The sequence below is a fragment of the Ambystoma mexicanum genome, chromosome 3q (genome assembly GCF_040938575.1).
Source record: "Ambystoma mexicanum isolate Mex_15411 chromosome 3q, UKY_AmexF1_1, whole genome shotgun sequence".
NCBI lineage: Eukaryota > Metazoa > Chordata > Amphibia > Caudata > Ambystomatidae > Ambystoma > Ambystoma mexicanum.
In genome coordinates, this window is record NC_090926.1 from 1,010,353,071 (window position 1) to 1,010,372,685 (window position 19,615).

General features: G+C 45.5%; 1 protein-coding gene across 4 annotated transcripts in view; it reads right to left on the reverse strand.

The window, feature by feature from the left end:
- Positions 1-19,615, reverse strand: part of RPTOR (regulatory associated protein of MTOR complex 1) — a 2,822,438-nt gene that overhangs the window by 1,041,747 nt on the left and 1,761,076 nt on the right. For all 4 annotated transcript variants that reach the window (XM_069655181.1, XM_069655184.1, XM_069655182.1 and 1 more), the window contains exon 12: positions 8,939-9,022. In XM_069655181.1, the coding sequence (XP_069511282.1) occupies positions 8,939-9,022 (84 nt within the window). The remainder of the gene's footprint in view (positions 1-8,938; positions 9,023-19,615) is intronic.

Below are 19,615 nucleotides of genomic sequence, written 5' to 3' on the forward strand. Positions count from 1 at the left end.
GTTTATTGAAGAATATTTATCTTTTTAAACTTTTCTTTATTGGCATAGAAAGAGTACAGATTACTAACACAGTACATAAAGCAGATAGTAACGCATTTGCATGTATGATATTTCACATATTGAGGATACCAGTTAGGGAGATGCGTCCTTGGGCATACAATACAGGGTGTTTATGTGATAGCTGGAATTAACACATCAAGTGGGGGCGAAGATGCAAGTTCAATATCCTCTTTGTTGTTCAGATAACTACAGAACTCTGTCCATACATTCCTAGGGCGGGAAGTCAATGGGAGGGTATTAATGTAGTCCTCTTCGCACACTTGAGTCCAAGTTAGGGCCTTTAGCCACATCTCGAATGATGGGGGGGAGCGGCGCTTCCAGCATTGCAGGATACATTTTTTGGCTACCATGGTAGCAACATTCAAAAATTTAGCCATCTTTCTAGTCTCAGGTTCGTCCCACACTCCAAACAGGACAGCAAGAGGTGCAGGAGAGATTTGGGTTGTTATTTCAGATAAGGCCTCGACAATGGCTTCCCAGTATGGGCCCAGTGCTTCACAAGACCAGAACATGTGTATGTGATCGGCAGCAGTGGATTTGCATCTAGGGCACGCCTGAGCCTGGCCGGACGTGAACCGTCCCACCTTGTGCGGCGTGTAGTATAGGCGATTTAGGAGTTTGTATTGCATACATCTATATCTGGCGTTTAGGGAGGTTTTACGTGTGTGTGTGCACATCTTATTCCACAATACATCTGAAAGGAGTACGCCCAGGTTGTTACTCCACATGTCACGCGCCGGTTGCAGTGCCTCATCAGTGCTAGCCATTTGCATTTTGTATAACGATGATGTTATGCCTCTGGCCCCCGCCGAGTTAGTTATATATTGGATTTCGGGCGAGTCTGTGGGCTCATCTGGGTAGGAGGGCCACCAAGCGCGAATTGCTGCCCTTAACCTCAAGTATGCACCATTTCCAGTGCCAAGCCAGAGTGCCCGGGTCTCCATGTCTGCGGGGTAATGAACTTCCCATCGGGGAAAAGGTTGGTCAATGCTCGGTAGCCCAGGTTATCCCAGCGTTCCATTAGGAGTTTATCGTGAGTAGGGCTGAGAGCCGGGAACTGCCAAATGGGCAGCCATTTGTAGTATGGGTGGTGACTAGTGTGTACCTGCAGTAATCGTTTCCAAGCTATGATTGTAGCTGCTACGGGGTTGGCAGGGGCATCAGCTTGGAATGTGTGATGAAGAATAAGGGATAGAGTATTGACTTCCTCACATGCCAGTTTCTCGAGTTTCACATATGGGGGAGGGTCCGTAAATGTATACCAGTGTGAGGCATGTTGTGCTTGTGCGGCAGTCCAGTATTTTGTGAAGTCTGGGGCAGTGAAGCCACCCTTCTCATAAGGAAGAGTCATATGCTGCCACTTTTTTCGCACCGCTCCAGAGTACCACAGAAACCGGGCGCAGGCCGTGTGTAGGTCCCTGAAGTATCACCTCCCGGGACAGATCGGCACGTTCACAAAGATGTAGAGCAGCTTGGGGATAATGATCACTTTAATTAAGGAAAGCCTGCCTGATAGTGAAAGTGGCAGACTACGCCATTTCGACAGCCGGGCCTCCATTAGATGTGCCGCATCCGTATAAATTGTCAGCTATCAGTGATGGTCTACTGAGGAAAACCCGAACCCCAAGGTATCTGATACCCTCGGGTGACCAACGAAGGGGAAATTCACATTCCGGTCGGGGGGTTGCCGCCTTAAGTGGGAAGATGTTGGATTTAGTGTAGTTGATTGTGAAGCCCGAGAATGTGCCTATTTTAATTATATCTCGAAGGATGGGGTCTAAATGAGCAGCCGGGTCTCTAATGTATAGGAGTACATCATCTGCATACAATGAGATAATCTCCGGGGTGTTTCGCATGCGTATGCCTTTCCGTGCGTGTTTGTCCCTGTCACTGTCAGCCATAGGTTCGAGAGCAAGTGCAAAAAGTATTGGGGAGAACGGGCAACCTTGGCGAGTGCCTCTGTACAGCGCGAAGGGAGAGGAGACTTTAGAGTTGATAAGAACTCTGGCCACCGGGTCTGTGTATAGCAGCTTGATGTATGATATCATTCGCGGGCCAATTCCCATTTTGCGGAGCACTGCCCACATATACTGCCACGACACCATGTCGAACGCCTTCTGGGCGTCAAGAGTGACTGCCACAGCATTGGCATTGGGGTTGATTCTAGATATGACATTGAACAGTCAGCGGATGTTAAGGGACGTGGACCTGCCAGGAACGAATCCGCTCTGATCAGGGTGGACCAGGTAGGTCATTATCGGGAAGAACCTGCTCGCGATGATCTTGGCAAAAAAAAATTGTGTCTGTGTTGATTAAAGACAGGGGTCTATAGGACCTGCATTCATCTGGTGGTTTGCCCGGTTTGGGGAGTACAGTTATAACAGCCTCACATAAAGAATGGGGCTGAGTACCTAGTTCGAGCGATTCATTCCAGACTTCAAGGAGTTTGGGTGCCAGGATGGCTACATGTTCCTGGTAAAACTCTGAGGTAAGACCATCTGGGCCAGGTGCTTTGCCCTTCGGGCAGCTCGATAGGACTGTGGTTATCTCATCAAGAGTGAATGGGACCTCTAGCTGATCTCTGGTGGTGCGGGAAAGGAGGGTCATGGGGATGTGGTCAAGAAGGAGGTCAGTGTCTTGCAGGCTATGTTCTTGTTGGGGGCCGTGTAGGGCTGTGTAGAATGCGGTAAAAGTTTACAGAATGTGTTGGTCAGACCAGCCCAGTGCCCCGGATGCATCTTGGACGCAATCTATGCGTGTTCTGCCACTCTCTGCGCGGGTCAATCTGGCAAGCGTCCTCCCCGGTCTGTCCCCCTCGCCATATTTCCGGGCAGCCATGGGTCGGGTATAGTATTGTATCTCACTTCGGGCATGGGCCTCGAACGTTTCAAGTTCCGACCTGATTTGTGCCAGTGCGGTCGGGGAGGGGGCAGAGGCATACTGCTTTTCGAGGTCTTTTAGCTTCACCTCCGACTGCTGTAAGCTATTTCTAATGGCTTTGAGGACCCCAGCTTCCCTGGATATACACATCCCCCTAATGAAGACTTTGAAGGCCTCCCACCGCACCCCATCAGAAGTATCCTGTCTGTTATTACATTCAAAGAAGGAGTTGATATCGGCCAGGATTTCAGCTTTGAAAACTATATCTTGGAGGGCCTCAGATTTGAATCGCCAGGATGAACGGGAAGGCTGGTCGCGTTCCAGTGTGATACGTAGTATTACTGGGGAGTGGTCCGAGAGTGTGCGTGGGAGTATCTGTGTGTCTGTGGTCTTGCCTACCAGTTCGATCGATATGAGGAACAGATCTATTCTCGATAGGCTATCATGCACCGAGGAATAAAAGGTATGCTCTCTCGCCTGTGGGTGGAGAACTCTCCATACGTCTCTGAGACCTAGTGTGTCCATGTGTGTGTGCAGTCTAATGGCGGCGCGTGTGACAGCCCTACGGGCAGTCCCGAGATCGCCCCTCACCCTGTTCCGCAGTCGCCTCACCACATTGATGGAATCCATGGCCAAAAACTTCGCCGCCTTTCATACACACGGAGCCAAAGAGCTAGGCAGCCATCTTGGGCTGCTCTACAGCGCCATCCCAACCCAAAATACATCTTAAAATGGAACCAACAAACTGGGCAAACTGTCAAACAGTCCTGAATTCAGGACTCCAGAAATCATTGTAGGCTCCTCCCACTGCCACAGATAAGTGGTTAGGAGATCTCAAAACAAATTTCAGAAAGGTACAACTGTTACGTATATGTAATGCATAATATTCATTCATGAAATTATTGCATTTCAAATACAGTTATAAATGTCATTTGGGGATAGTGTACATTGATGAATATGTTGAAGTTAACTGTTAGGATAAACATGTTTTGCAGGTGTAGCCTTTCAAGTGTGCATTTATTTCTCTTGTTGCTATCTATTTGGCCAATATCAGAACCTGTTATTGTGTTGCCTGGGAAACGGAATCGCCGAGCGTTGCAAGACAGTGTGTATATAAGGCTTTGTGATTGTTCTCGTCAGCAGTTGCAGTCTGGAAAGGAGGGCCTCCTTATGCTAATACATACTTATTTCTTCTAACTTACCTAGACTCATGTGGATTCTTCATCACTTCAACAACCCAAGTCAATGTTCCAAGGTTCTATCTTGCAAGAGAAGGAAAAGATCAAAGATGTCTCCCCTTGCTACACAGCGCTCAGATAAACTGGCTGGGGAAAAAACGTAAAGAAAGGGGATTGCTTTTCTAAAAGAGCCTGAATGAAATAGGTGACTTGCAAAAATAAATGTAATAAGAGTTTCCAAAATCCATCCTCAAAGATGACTGTTAATCAGAAGTTACATGATTCTGGTAAAATTACATTTTTTAACAAGGCATTTCGGAAGGGTCCTGGGTAATGCTATGCTTGTCAACTTGGAGTGGGCTCGAATTTATTTTCGGTCATGTAGATAAGGGGGAACCCGATGCAGTGCCAAGGTAAAAAGCTGGCTACATGTTCCACTACTCAGTTTGGCATTCCTTGACTACCAAGATGTGTTTGTTCCTTGGCACGATGCCTTGGAACACCCAAGATGAATGGAACCCAAAGTGATCTGTCCCCTGCTATGTGATGGAATACTGCATAAGTTGCCTCTGGAGTTGTGTTTTCCACAGTTGTGTTTTCCACAGCCGCTTCACCATGGTTATTTACCTCCCTTTACCTTGCTTTCCCCTCCCTGTCCTCTATACGCTCAGGTTTTGTGTGTAGGACGACCCCCACAACTCCTGTACCTCCCCTCAGTTTCTGCTCCCAGACATACTTGGTTCCAAGGCCAGCCCTGATTCCCAAATGGCACGCCACACATCTCCTCGTGTTCTTCATTTCGTCATAGCTAATTCCAGCCCCCCTTATTGCACACATTTGCCATCCGATGTACCTGCCCAAATTCCACATCTGCCACTGTGTCTGCCTGTTAGCGCCGAGATGATAATTAAGTGGACCCTGGGAAAAGTACCATGTTGAATTTGGAAAAAGAGGCACTGTGTGAATCATCATGTGGGAAAGCAGGGCACTTTCTCCATCACCAAAACATCATAATTCTGCTGTGCATGAAGTGAAAATGAAGAAGACCAAGTAAAAAGGTGTTTTGGCTCCAATAGTCCAGGGGCACACTGTGGGTCGGATTAAGAGAAATGGATACTCCAGCTCCCTTCCTTAAAGTGGTGCATGGCCTGCAGCAGGCATAGCATCGCATGAGACTGTGTGAGAATGTCTGTACCTAGTTAATATGAAGGCGAGGGACGCCCTCATTGACAGCAAAAACACAACCAATGTCTTCTATGCAGAGATAAAGGACTGATTTCTGGATGCGGGTGTTTAAGGAATGCGGATGTCTGTAGGGATGCAGAAGGGCCTGGGTGTGCATGATGCTGCGCATGCGTGCAAACGTCAAATGTTTATCCATTTGTATGCTGTAGAAACGTGCTTTGGTGTTCAGTCTGAAAGTACCAGACATGCCACAAGCGTGGAGGTCGGGGGAATATATGTCAGACCACCAGAGTCACAAGGTGAGGCAAGGGCATACTAGGTGCTAATGGGGAATATGAAAGCATAGCAGCGGAACTGAATTCCCAAGAGAAATAACACCGTAGTAGCCATGTTGCAGTCAGAGGAGCAGAGTCAGACTGACGTGCTCGTTGAGGCATACAGAATGGTATGAAGGCAGCCACATAACGCTCTAAAGAAATGCTAATTGAGAGAAAAGTTGAACAAAGCAGTTCCTTAGGTAGAGGATCACCCACTGCTTGAAATGTACTGAAAGTACATTACGAATAGTGCTCCTCTGCGGTCCACAAATCACCCACATAAGAACGCCCAGTGCTGACTTCAGAGCACACAGAGACGCCCATCACCCAAGGAACTGATGGCACATCTCGCTTTTCTGTTTGTATTTACAGATGGTACTCCTAAGAAAGGCTTCAGCTGTAGGTTGTGTGTGATGGTACATTCGATTTTCTTACAGCTATTATAAAACACACATTTTATTACTCTGCAATCCTCCTACACAGACACCAGGGAATGGACTTAAACAGAAACTGGAAACCAGAATAGACAGTGTAATAAAAGGCTTCATTGATTGAAATGCTTAAAATCAGAAGAGGTTTTACTCAGGCACATCACACAAGGGTACCGACTTGTTTAAAAAAAGCAGAAAAGTGCAGTTTCCATCCATAGTAGGCTAAATGAAAAAGATAGTCCCAAACTCCCACTTCACCCCAACCTACGAGATATCTTTGCCCTATCAGACATGGCTAGGAAACTGTCAGAGGAATGCAGGGAGATCACTACTACCCCAGTTAATTTCTAAAGGGGATTTCACAGTGGCTTTCTATTCAGCTCTGACATGGAAGTTAAGTGTTGTTCCAGAGTGGTGTTATAATGGTTTTGAGGTTGACACCTTGCTTTTTGTCAGATCCCACTTATGCAGCTGAGGTACTGGGCTATGCCCCTTGGAAACATATATCGGCACACTCTTGTTGGAATTAAAAGATCCACTTCAAAACCTTTCAAAGTTAATTCATCTTTCTCAATGCTACACTATTTACCCAACACGTTGTATCATTGTTGTCCACAAGTTACTTACTGTCCTCAGTGTTGTGTGCCAAAAGGTTAGGACTACTCTGCAAACTGTTAATAGGAGATGGTTGACAATGGACGGGCCCACCTTCCGTCCCTATAACCCCAATACCCCTTTGGTACCAAGCATCCGCCCTGTGGTGGGTGTAGTGATACACACAATTGCAAATTTGCCAATCAGGGCTTTAGATGACAGCATTAGCCGCTGAAAGCCAATAGTTTATTCAAAGTATGTGCCAAAAATGCTGACAGTAGTCTGTTGTAGCACTTCCATTACGCAGTAGTGAGCTACAAGGAATATGCAGGCCTAGTAGGGGTGGTAGGTCACATTATGCATTGTAGATAGACAGGCAGGGCGAAGGCCCCAGCTCTGTAGCTAACAGACATTATTGGAGTGTTTGGAACATTATGGCACCTATATAGCGCTTAGATAGCCAATCTTAAGCGCTATGACCACTAAGCTATGAGTGCATGCCTTTTAGCGCTTGCTCACATGGGGTTAATTCATCTCGGCTTCTCTTAGAATATTCTGCCTTTATAACTGTAGCCCTGCATGGCTTCGTAAACTAATCTTCCTTTCTCTGGGAAGGCACTGATAAGACATTCCTGAGCTTTCGCGCAGATGGGCTCCAAGCAGGGAGGGGCACAGAAAAGGAGCACAGTGGAAATTCACAGAGTTGGGATTTTCCATGAGCAAGCCTATATTTTGCACAGGGAAGCTTCTAGAACTGTGCGTCATGGACTGACAGCACGAGATTATAAAAATGCATGCCCACATGACTCAGGTGGGAGATCGATCTGTGGACTTGGTTCGAGCAAGATCAAGTGTCCGGAATCTGTTGCTCTGTCGGCACCCTGCAGCGCTGTCCTCTGAGCGGGGCTTGTTACAGCTAGCTTATGAGGGCCAGGGTCTCCCAGTGCTGATTGAAGGGGCGTAAAACTGTGTTTCTGTATGTTTCTCTAAGTTCTATGTTTCTCTATATTTTGCATTTCTCTAAGTTTTGTGCTTTGTAATCTTCTCTAACGTGAATCCCAAAATGTTGCTGAAATTCACTGTTTAGAATAAATACTAAAACGTTTTGAAGGTGTCATTTGTCACTAGCATGAGTTCACTGCTCGGCACAATAGAACCTGTATTTTGGGCTGAATTGGGTAATTTTTGCTCTAAGGGCTGGTCCCGAGGAAGATTTTTCCCAATATCAAGACAGTGGGCACGTGGAGGAAGAGCTTGTTGTGTTGAGGAATAAATAGGGAATGTGGGGGTCAAGCCTAACTGCTGTCTCTCTGAAGGTGGGATGCTGCATTGCATAATGGAAGCCCTACCACAAAGCTGTCCCTGTGGCGGCCCTGCCACATCCTATGCGGGTGCCCAAAGAAATATTAAAGTACTGCACCAAAGCAATCCCTTTCTGCCTCAGCCCTGCCAAATATGTGCCGGCTGTTACCCCTTCCCCCTTCCTGGCACAAGCTTTGTTTTGGTCTTATCCATTGCACCCATGTAAATTGCAAAGTGGTGCCAGATGGGTCTACGGTTTATAGCAACTTTTTGGCCCTGGTGTGGAATCTGCTCACCACACTGGGAAAAGCGGGGCATGATAATTTAGCCCTGATTCTAGCACTGCTATGGCGGTTACACAGCTTCACCAACTGTGAGGAAGGAAATTGGGGTGTTGGAGAAGCAGATATGCGCCAAGATAGACTGGTCGGTAAGAACAAAAGGGAAGAGAAACATCATCTTGAAGACCACCAGATGTGGCCACCAACTTGGCAGAAGGTGCCATCAGGTGATTCAATTAAGGAGCTTTCCTCCCAATCATTCAATATCCAACTAACAAAATAGAGTTCCAGCCTTATTTAATCCCATCAAAGGTGTAGAGTCCTTATGGTCTTAAAACCGAAGCTCTTGCAAGATTACAATTTATTGGTGCACATACATTCTGGACTGTATTAGTCCCCGAAAGGAGGCTCTTGGCCAAACAGCACTGCCCTACCTTCCCTCTCATGTGAATGACTCTTGTCTAATGTCCCATATATATTTTGGGAGTGCGTGATTCATCCCATCCTCCCAGGACTGCACAACCTGCTATGATGCTCTCCAGACAGCACTGTGGAAAAATAAAAACCACAAATAAACCTGCTGGTGACCGACCTAGAAATAGCATCTCTCCATGGACAGGAAAACAAATAAGCCTCTGATTGGACACCTGTACATGCTATTCAAAATTGCCAAGAGCTTCATGAAAAAAGACATTTTGTGCAGTACATACCAGGCTCACAGCCCACGGCCCAAGGTCCAAGAACCGTCCCAGAAGATCTAGAGCTCGCAGCCTGTGCACTTGGCTGAGCAGCACCTATGAGAGAAGGAGGTGGATGTTATAGTGAATGGTGGACAGGAGTCTTTGGAAGGCCTGCAAGATAGTACAACATAAGACGGTCGATAACACAGGCAGACATAGGTAACTTGGCCACAGTGAAGAAGCATCAATTATGGTCTGCAAACCTGTAGATTTCCAGATGATGTGGACTACAACTCACATGGCCCCTCCTCCCTTGGCTACGATGGCTCGGGCTGATTGGATTTGTAGCACTAAACATCTGGGGAGTCAAACTGGCCCTGAGCAAGCCCAAGATTAATGGATAAACTAACCAAGAATCAGATGACGTGATGGCAGAGAAATTCCTGAACTAATTGCTTCAGCACATTTTAACAAAACTTTCAGCCCCATCGTAACTTTTAAAAATATCAATCTGTAGCTTCGATTGACCATAATTTCCACACCCTTCTGTGATTGTAAGCTTTTGGAAAAGTTGCTTCTTTGCTGCACCCCTTCACCCCAATTTTCATTCATTCCTCAACATTTTACATTTACCACTTGGATGCCAGTTTCTGGTGCTTATATGCAGGAAAACAAGCATACTTGAAACAAATGCCATATAATAGGATCCAGTCATGTCTTGGACCAACACTCAATTAGTGGTGCATATTCACTACACGTGCATATTCAAAAACAGTTGTGGCAGGAGAGAGTCATTATTGAAGGTACACTGGAGGCAGCAGGTAGGTTAGGCACGCTTCTTTTTTCATAGTCTTCAAGTCAGGTGTCATCAGGTACATCAATCATGGAGATAGGAAGTTCAGGAAATGGAGTCCACTGGCTGCCACCACCCAGGCTAAATCATGGGAGCTGCCTCAGGTGGTACACACAAGCTCTCAAGCAGAACTAAACATCCCAGCACTCGTACAAACATTCCACTGATGACCTCACACATACAAACACCATGGGGGACAGGCACACATCAGGAAGCAAGCGAGAAGGATAGGTCCAAACAAGGAAAAACAGATCCTGACACCTCCTTGCCTTCAAACAAAACAAACGTAATGGCCTTCCCTAAGCCCAACTCACCATCCTAAAGGAGACGCACACAGAAGGACAACACTCACACCACATCAGCCTGGCAAATTTGAACCAAGTATCTAATAACGCACATGGGTAGGACCCTCATCACAATGTTACCAACTGAACCAACACAGGGAAATTGACTTCTTCTGCTACCCCTTGCCCCAGAGGAGCCTCAAAGCTGCCACCTTTGAGAACTGACCCCACACAGCTGGCACAACTAGCACAATCACAAAAATCCAGAACCAGCAAAAAACACTACTCCTTCCGTTCCCCTCTGCCACAGATGAGCCGCAAAGCTGCCACCCTCAACAACTTACTGCTCCACAGAGGGCACAGTGGGGAACCTACCACATCAGGTCAGAAACCAAACTAACTTCCCAATAACCAAGTTCAAAGGAGTGATGACTACCAGCAGACACTGGATCCGCAATGTACACACCACACTCAAGGGGTGATGCACACGGACACACCAGTTTCTCTGGTGGTAAGCGGAAGACAAATCAAACATGGAAAACCATGCTGCCTGTCCTACTGTTGCTAAAAGTTCATTGATGTTGGGCAAGGGGTGGCAGTCCACCCATATATTAGCATTCAGCTCTCTTAAATCAACACACATCCTGTGACCCACATCAGCATTGTGTGCCAAAACTACTGGTGACAACCACCCGGAGGATTCAATCTCCTCTATTATCCCTGTGTGCATGTGTTTGGCCAATTCAATTTTCAATCCTTCTCTCGCTAGTACCAGTACACTCCTGAGTTTATGGGACTTGGGCATCACCCCTCTCCACCTCCAACACTATTTTATGGGAAAAAACATTCGGCATACCCAATTTATCTGAAAAACAGTAGGAAATGTATTCTTCAAATATTCAGCAGTCATACCACCTCCCGTATGTACTCGCTCTTCCTCCTCCACACAGTATAGGAATGGAATTGCCTGGGCGTATTTAAATTTCTAGGGCAGCTTGCTCATCCCAACTTATGATACTATTTCCCTTGTGTGCCACGTATAACTTTCCTTTAGTAGCACAGCCCTTGAATTCTATTAGCGCCCATTCGTATCCTAGAACTATTATGGTTATCTGACCATATGCATGTGGGTTGATGCCAGGACGCTCAAGTGTAGACAACTCCTTGTGTACAGTTCCGGGGATGATATAGTTTACGGCGATCCGGAATCTACTAACATTTCCATATTTACACCATTTATGGTGAGCACCCTATGGCCCTTTTTTGGGTGGCCCGCCCACACTCAATAGTACACCTTTGCGTGCTCCTTAGCTCACATCAACACCTACATCACCATAAACCATTCTAATGGTTAGTTTTCCCCCACTATTTGTTCTGCACACTCTGGCAAAAGGCCTCTCGCATTACTTTCGAGGCAGGGCACTCCTGGACACCAACGGAGAGGCCACACCATCCACACCTTCTACAAGACTATATGTTCACAGGACCGGATGGTCCTCGGTTCTTGATGGCGTTACTTTCTCCTCAACCAACTCATCCTTGGAGATTGAACAATGTTAACTGATAGGCCTTATGAGATTGCAGGTAAACATCACACAATCCAGCTAGCCCTGTGCAGTCAGTTACCAAATGATAAAGGGATTCAGGTTCTCCTGAGAGATCACAATGTCTACAGTAAGACTGTTCTTGCGTGGTTTCCTGGCTAACTGCACTTCTTTGGTTGCCAGAATATTCAGTCACACTCTCAATAACAGATCTCTGTAGTGTGGAGAGGGGAACTTTAGTAAGTATTGAGGTGGATTATTTAAACCCTTTCATTCCCATTCTAGACACAGTCTTAAATTGTCAAGATCTCTTTTTCAAATGGTTTCAATCCAATCTGACTCCTGGAGTTTATTTTATTTTTATGGGATTAGTTATTAATTCTTCCCTTTCTATGTTGTTCACTTCTAAGATTCTTTCAATCTTCTCCCACCATGATCTCAGTGGATGATCAGTCAAATTATCCACTGTATTGAAGATTTCAAATGGAGTATCTTTCTCCGCCATCTTACATTTTCTGTAGAGTGCAATGGACTTTCACAGGGAGATTGACTCTAAAGACTCGAGTCTCAGCTCATGTCGGATTGCTGCACTTGCCAGACAGCCAGGAAGTCTTGGGATCTTTCTCCAGAATAGGCCCTCTAATGGAGCCAATATCTTCCAAGACATTTAACATCCCCTCTGACCCATACGTAATAATGGGGACTGCTTTTTGACAATAAAATGCCAGTAATGGAACGAGGGAGTATTTGAAATATTTGCATACAATCCTGGTTCCCTGAGCCACTAACTTCTTGGTTTTGGCACGCAGCGAGAGATAGTGAGCTCTGTCATCTATGTTTCTATTGACAATGGTTTGTACCACTTCAATTCTCTCGCTTTGTGCCCACTACACATGTTCTTTTGAGGTCTCTTGTTAGACAACATTGCCCAAATTTTCGATTTTGTAGCATTAATTTTCATGCCATTTTGGCCTAGATATTGTACAAAACAACTAATTTGTCTTTGCAGGCCAATTGGGGTATAATCCATAGACACTGTTGTCAGCATAGATGACCCAGGGAATAATTGTTCCATTGATTTTTGGTGGGAACGCTCTCACTACATTTTGCGAATCACCTAGGTCAGAAATATACAGGCTGAATAGGAATGAGGCTAGGGCACAGGGGGTCAAGATTTTCTCTGAGAGGACCCCCGCAGAGGCCAAACTTATTTGTATTGACATGTTTGAATATAGGCCGCAAATTCCCTCCAGCAAATCACGGGGGCAATTCCAGTTCCTCAACTTTTCCCATAATCTTGTCCTGTTAACACAGTCGAAAGTCTGTTCTAAGCCCGTGAAGGCCATATGGACACAGGCTCTCGACATGAGTGCATGTTTAAGACACCAATCATGAAGAGTCCGGCAGGGTCCCACCCCTCTAACAAAACCCGTTTGACAGGGATTTAACCTTCTCGTCATTGTTGCCCATCTTGTGAGGTCTCGGAATAAAAAGGAGGCAAAAAGTTTCCCCACTGAGTCCAGAAGAGCGATCGGTCGATAGTTCTTGGAATCAGCGCGATCGCCGTCTTGTATATGGGGACAATTATGCCCTCTCACCAGGTAGTTGCCATTTGTTTCATGCGCAGGACCTGATCAAAGATTTGCATAATCAGATGGCTTAATTTCTCTGGATTTTCCTTAAGGAGCTGATTTGAAATGCCATCAGGTCCTGCGACTCTAGACAAGCTAAGCCCTCTTATTTTTGCCTCCAGATCTTCTCTTTCAATTTAGATCTCCCAAGTGTGGTGGCTGGCTCCCTTACTCATCCTCTCTCAATGAGTTACCAGGATCCGCAAATAATTTAGAGTAATGGGTGTGCCAGGTCGACCACTGACCTGTCCCAACATTACATTTGCTCTAAATTTCCCTACATTATTAAGCAACTCCCAAAGATCTGTAGTGTTCTTTTTCCAAAGAGTCTAACATCAGCATCCTTTTGTAGACGTTGACTTTCTGTTGCTGTCTGCCAGTTTTTATACTTCTGCCTGCACAGGCGACTCATCTCTGCTGCCTCGGTAGACCTTAGAGAATTTATTTTCCTTAGATCGGCTTGTAATCTTTTCTTCGCATTCCTTACCAATGGATCATAGGCATGCTTGGGGGGTTGTTTCACGCTGTTACCCTGTCTTTTCCCTGGCTGTATGAATTGTTCTAAAATCCAGCAATAGTCAATGGTGGTCTGATCCATTTCGACTGCCATTTTATATTGACAACACATGGCATCAAATTTCTTTCCTTCCGACCCTTAGCCTATTCCTGTGCCAATTCACCTCCACCAGGTTAATTATTTGCCATGGTTTGAGATTTACATTCTTTTCGATAGTGATTTCCACCAGATCATGGTCACTAAACATTTGTACCTCTATTTCAAATTGACTTATCCTGTCTCTTGGGTTGCCCGAAACAAACCAATAGTTAAGGAAATGTCTCTTCGATCCTCTTCCCCATGTGCACGCTGCCGCGATGTCCCCCCCACGGTTTGTGCATTTAACATGTGGAGGTCTCTTGTGGTGTCTTCAACATACCATTCTAGGCTTACCATTCTAGGCTTCTGCCTTCCAACTCTCTTTTGTTGTGAGGACATTTATGGTGGTCTAGCAGGTGTATATTCAAATCCCACATATTATCATCACTGCATTCTCGACTTCAGCCAGAACTTGATCTACCTCATTCATGATTGATTTCACAAAGTTAGTTTCTTTAGCTGAGTTTACTCTTGAATACAAATTTATTAGGAGTAGGATTTCCTATTTATCCTTTCTTTGCAACTTAAGTATCTGTACATATGGATTAGGAGTATGATGGCTGATTACTTTATATCCAGCATCAACTTTTATCATTGTCAACAATCCAGAGGATGGCCTTCCCTTTGCTTCATTAATTGCTGGATTTAAGAAGGATTCATACACATCACCAGAGAGGCTGGCTCTGAGCCAAGTCTCTTGGAGACAGACGACATCATATTTGCGTAGACTTTTCATGTCCATCGTTAACAAGGAGTTGAATCCTCTCGTGTTCCAAGAGCAGATCCACATCAGTGAGATATTCCTCCACGGTGCAATCTATTGTTTACTGCGTTTTGCTAAGACCCCAGCTGGCCAATCCCAATTTTCCAACATGCTACCAGTACCAGGATTGTGAGCATAAACACTATTATCCACCATGAATTTTAATTTAAGCCAATTTGTTCTTTCGGGAGGAGAGGGCTGTGGAGCTGATGGTACAATGGAAGGACCATGTAACTTATTTAATGTTGCATCAATTCTCCTCCTTTCAGTATTGTTTTCTTTATTATCTTAGTTTTGATTGTCCACAGCTTTAGTTTGCTTGTTTTGTTTTTGCAATTCCACGTATAAGGGGAGATTCCTTCCTTGGAAATCTCTTCAATCATATCCATATGGTAGTAGTTTTCCACTTTCACGGAGAATTGAGCTTTTACTCTCTTTTGATCGAATGTGTAAAATAACCCAATTCATCTTCTGCTCTGACAAATTTGATCACTTTGATGTCATTTGAGGATATAAATCTTAATTGTGGTACATGTTGGAACAATTTCAATATGGTGCTTCGATTTAGGATCGGAGCTTTCACCGCCAGCTGCCTCACCCTATCAAGAGCCCTGGTATTATCCAAATTGGACTATTGCAATGCACTATACATAGGGTCCAATAAACACACTGCAAAAAATCGAAACCCTGCAGAACAACGCCCTTCGAGCCGCCCTAGGAATCCCAAGAAGAGAGCATATCTCAGACGCCAGAAGACAATCTAACTGGCTATCCACAGCTGACAAAATTAAACTGAAAACAGTATCATTGACTTTCAAAAGTATTAACGACCTAGCCCGCAAATACCTAACAGAAAGATTCGAAAGAAGAACCTCTAACAGACCTACCAGAGAAGCATACTGTAACGCTCACCTGATTCCCGCAGAGGCGCCGGTCTTGACTGGGTGAATGCCGTATCTTCAAAGGTGATGTGTAACACACGGTTGGCTCTTTGGGCTGGACCTCTGTGCACTGTATGTCTGACTCGAAGAGTAAGATGTCTGCAGATAGAAAATATGGGATTAATGAACTGGGGTTATTGGGTGCCTCTCTCCTCTTCCCTTTCTCTTCTCCTGTAGAACCCCAAAGGTTAACGCCCTCACCTTAGGTAAGTGAACGCCGAGCTCTCCATCTGCCTCGGGGCAGGGTGCCGTAACCAGTTTCTTCACTGGATAAGGGTGCAGGCCTCTTGACCTCAGTTAACTGCACGAACGGTAAGTTCTGGGCACTTCAAATGTCTTAAAAGTCTTTTGTAATGATATCTCTTGTTTTGCAGGGTTCCGGCGATGGCGGATGGCGGGCTGATGAGAGTTGAGGATCGAACCCGCGTGAGGAATAGAAGCGCCTGGAAGCACGTAAGTAAGCGCTTGTAGCCTGCTTCACGATGCGCACTAACTGTCCCTTTTATCTTGCAGGTACAAGTTCGGAGCTTTAGAGAAGCTGAAGGGTGCTGGAATACCCACTGGATTCGGCGTGGGAAGGAGTAATGGCACGTGAGTAATAAAGTTGCCCAATGTCTTTAAACGCACCTTCTTTTGTCTTTCAGATGCCGGAATGCAGTGCGAAGACCTCCGGAGCATGCGAAGAGTAGGTAAACCTTTGTCTTTCAGATGCCGGAATGCAGCACGAGGCGTTGGTGACAGCCGATGGACCAGGTAAGAGATGCGCTGCCACTGAAGACCGTAGTGCTAACCTGTTCTTTCTTTGTCTTTACAGGTGCTGCTGAAGACTGGATTCCAGGATGGTAAGCCTTTGTTCCCTTAGGCCCAGAATCAGAAGCAGAAGACACGATGAGCGTTCTGCTGCAGAGAATGCAGAATAACACAAAGCAAGATTTATCCATCGGGTGTGGTTTAAATAGCCTCCTGTAGTGCTTAGGAATCTCCTTCCACAGCCACGCCTAGGTAAGAAAAGAGTTCCTGCTTTCCAGAAGAGTTCCAGTGTTCTGAACCTAGGGAGTGGCTCCTGCCCCACCCAACAGGAAAAGTAGTCCCAAACAGAAGAGGATCAGGGGTTCAACTGGCAGGTAAGTAAGCAGCATGGTCTGCTGCAGGTAAGTCCACCCAAGCATTATGAGCCCGGCGCTTCCAGCGCTGGGACTGGGCATCTTTATGAGCCTGGTGCCACTGGCGCCAGGACAGGGTCCAAAAGGTCCCAATTGGGACTGGCTGGCACTCGGAACCGGGGTTATGGGTCTGCTTCCAAGGGAGTCGGGCAAGTCCTGATCTTTTGGAAGCAGAGATCATGACACATACACCAACCAACTAGCTGTGCCCCCATTCAAATTGAGCACAGCCGGAGGCACCAGCTTCCCTGTCAAAGCGGCCCAGCTATGGAACTCCCTCCCATCATCCTTAAGGTCTGACCAATCTTACCCACATTTCAGACTTAATTGCATTAAATGGCTCAAAGAAAATGACTTATAACTGACTAGACTAGGACTACTCACATCTGACCCACCTGTTAATCTGCAGCTAAAACTCATACCTCGCTCATCACCCCCGCTTAACCCACCTTGCTCCTTAACATTCAATGTATACTGTGTATACACCCCTGTGTACAATCACCTGTGTATGTAACCATGTATATTGTCATCATTTCAGGATGGTTTCAGTAACCATCCTGAAATGTGTAACTGTAACATCTAAGCTTAAAGTATTCTTGAACACGCGCCCGGATACCCTCAGGTCTGGCGCGCGCTATAAATAAATAAACAAACAAACACTGACAATATGCTCTAGATTAATTTTGCACGAATCTTCGTTTGGTTCTTTAAAGCTCACCTTGCTTCTTTCAGTTATCGGTTGCTCCTAGGCTGTAATTTAGTAGTTTCGGAATGGGTTGCCTGTTTTCGTTCCATCGTTAAGACCGTTCTATCCCAAGCAGAATGACCAACGTTCTTCAAGGCTGGTCCGTTGTCTGCCCTTGCCCTTTCAATTCGGTCTGCTGAGATTTGGGTCACCAATCTATCAATTTCCTTCCATTCTGTTTTTGATAAATTGTTCCAATCTTCATCCTCACAGTCTTGTTCAACAATCTCCACTAGGTTGCGGAGACAAGTGTCATCAGCTGACTCATTTTCCACTGGAGATGGCGAGCTTCGCCACACTTGGATCCGAGTCTCCAGATTTTTCCACAATATTGAAGGATGTTGGTGGTTGTTTTCCTGGTCTCTTTGATGATTGACTCATAGCCAGGGGAGGCAGCATTCTCAAGTTCCGCAGAAAAGCCCTTGATCTGTTTTATTTGCGCTTGTTTTTCAGGGTTTGATTTTTGTTTTTTTTTCTATTCTTTTATTTTGATTAGTAGTTTTTTTTCTGCATGTTACCTAGCTCCCTGTTTTTCCCCTCAAAAGATGGAAAATACATTGATTTCCTTTTCCTGGGTCAGTGTTTCAGGGGCTTGATTATTTTCATTCAATGAAGCTGCTGGTTTATGTGGTGCTATGCTTTTATCAGTGCTGATGTTTTTGGGTCTTGTCACGCTTTTCCAGGCAGCACGCATCCACTTGCAGTCTTCAAGTAGTGCCTCCATTAATGTGGATTTATCTAGCGACTCTCCTAGTCAGGTCGCATAGCCGATTTTGCCATGATGCTGATGTTTCGGACTCTTTATTGAGCGGTTCTTCAATTTTTCCTGACAGGCCCTCTAGCACCCTCAATTTGACAAGTAGTGTGGCTATCAAGGATCCCTGATCACATATAGAGTCATTGAGCGACTCATAATTTGTTGAAGGGTGTCAACGTAATTGATAGGGATGCCATGATTAGTCTTTGTAGCTCAGCCAAATCAACATTCTTTCGTTCACCTTGGCTCACCATTCTCTGCTGCTCCCATTCTGAGCGATCCTGACTTTCATCAGATGAGTCAACTGTTCTGTTATTTGACGGTCTTCCCTGGTGCAGTTGGAAGGGGGCGCTTCCAGAGAGCTGACTCAGAGGTAGCAAAGGGAAGACTGCATCTTCAGAGTCTCTAGCATCATCCTCTTTATTCATCTCACAGTTTTCCTTGTGGGAATTGCACTCATTAACAGATTGCAAATGAGTTACATTTAAATCCTCTTGAGACATGTTAGCCTCTAAGGCAGACAATCTTAATTGGCATAAGGCCAAGCTCTGCCTTTTTTGTGAGGATATTTTTTCTATCAGTTCTGTAAGGTCCTTTGCCAATTGAGCCGCTATGTCTGAATTTTTACAAGGCACGATTGCTTGGGAAGAAGCACTGGTTTCCTGGTGTAATGCTAGCATTACAATATTTGTTTCCACTTCATGAGTGTTTAATGGGTCTTGTGGAGCTACCCACTCACCCTCTGAAGGTGAGATGATGTCCAAGTGTCGAATTTCCATCTCATGCACACTGATTGAAATTCTTTTTGCAGCCTTTCCCAGAGTCTGCTTCCTCCGATTTCTCTTTTTTTTTTTGCAGTTTGAGATGGAGCTCGATTAAAGTCCGCTTTCTCAAGATCTCCCCCATTCACTACATGACTGTCATAAGCTTTGCATAATGCATTTGATGGACTAGTGTATGACTCAGATGCCACCTGATCCCAATTAGTCAATGTCTTGGAGGTAGCTTTGCCCAATTGGCATGTTCTCATTGTCCTCGTTTATCACCCTTTCACATTTACATAGTCACCCAAATATCAACGAGCTTGGAGATTTGTGCAACCTGTCTCTGTTTAACAATGTTATCATCTTAGTTCAAGGCGCGCGCTATGCTTTCGCAATGAGCAGACCTCCACAGTTGGGCTGTAAGCAGCCGAAAGTAGTAATCCATACAGGACTCCACTGGCCCCACTTCCTAGTGTGCACAAATCAGACCCCGTACTTGCAACAGAGTATTCCTTCAGGTATTAATATAGGTCGCGTGTGTGTTTAGATAATGAATCAACCTCTGGGGATGTTTCACCAGCCGCTCAGAATGTCAGCTCCCGACATT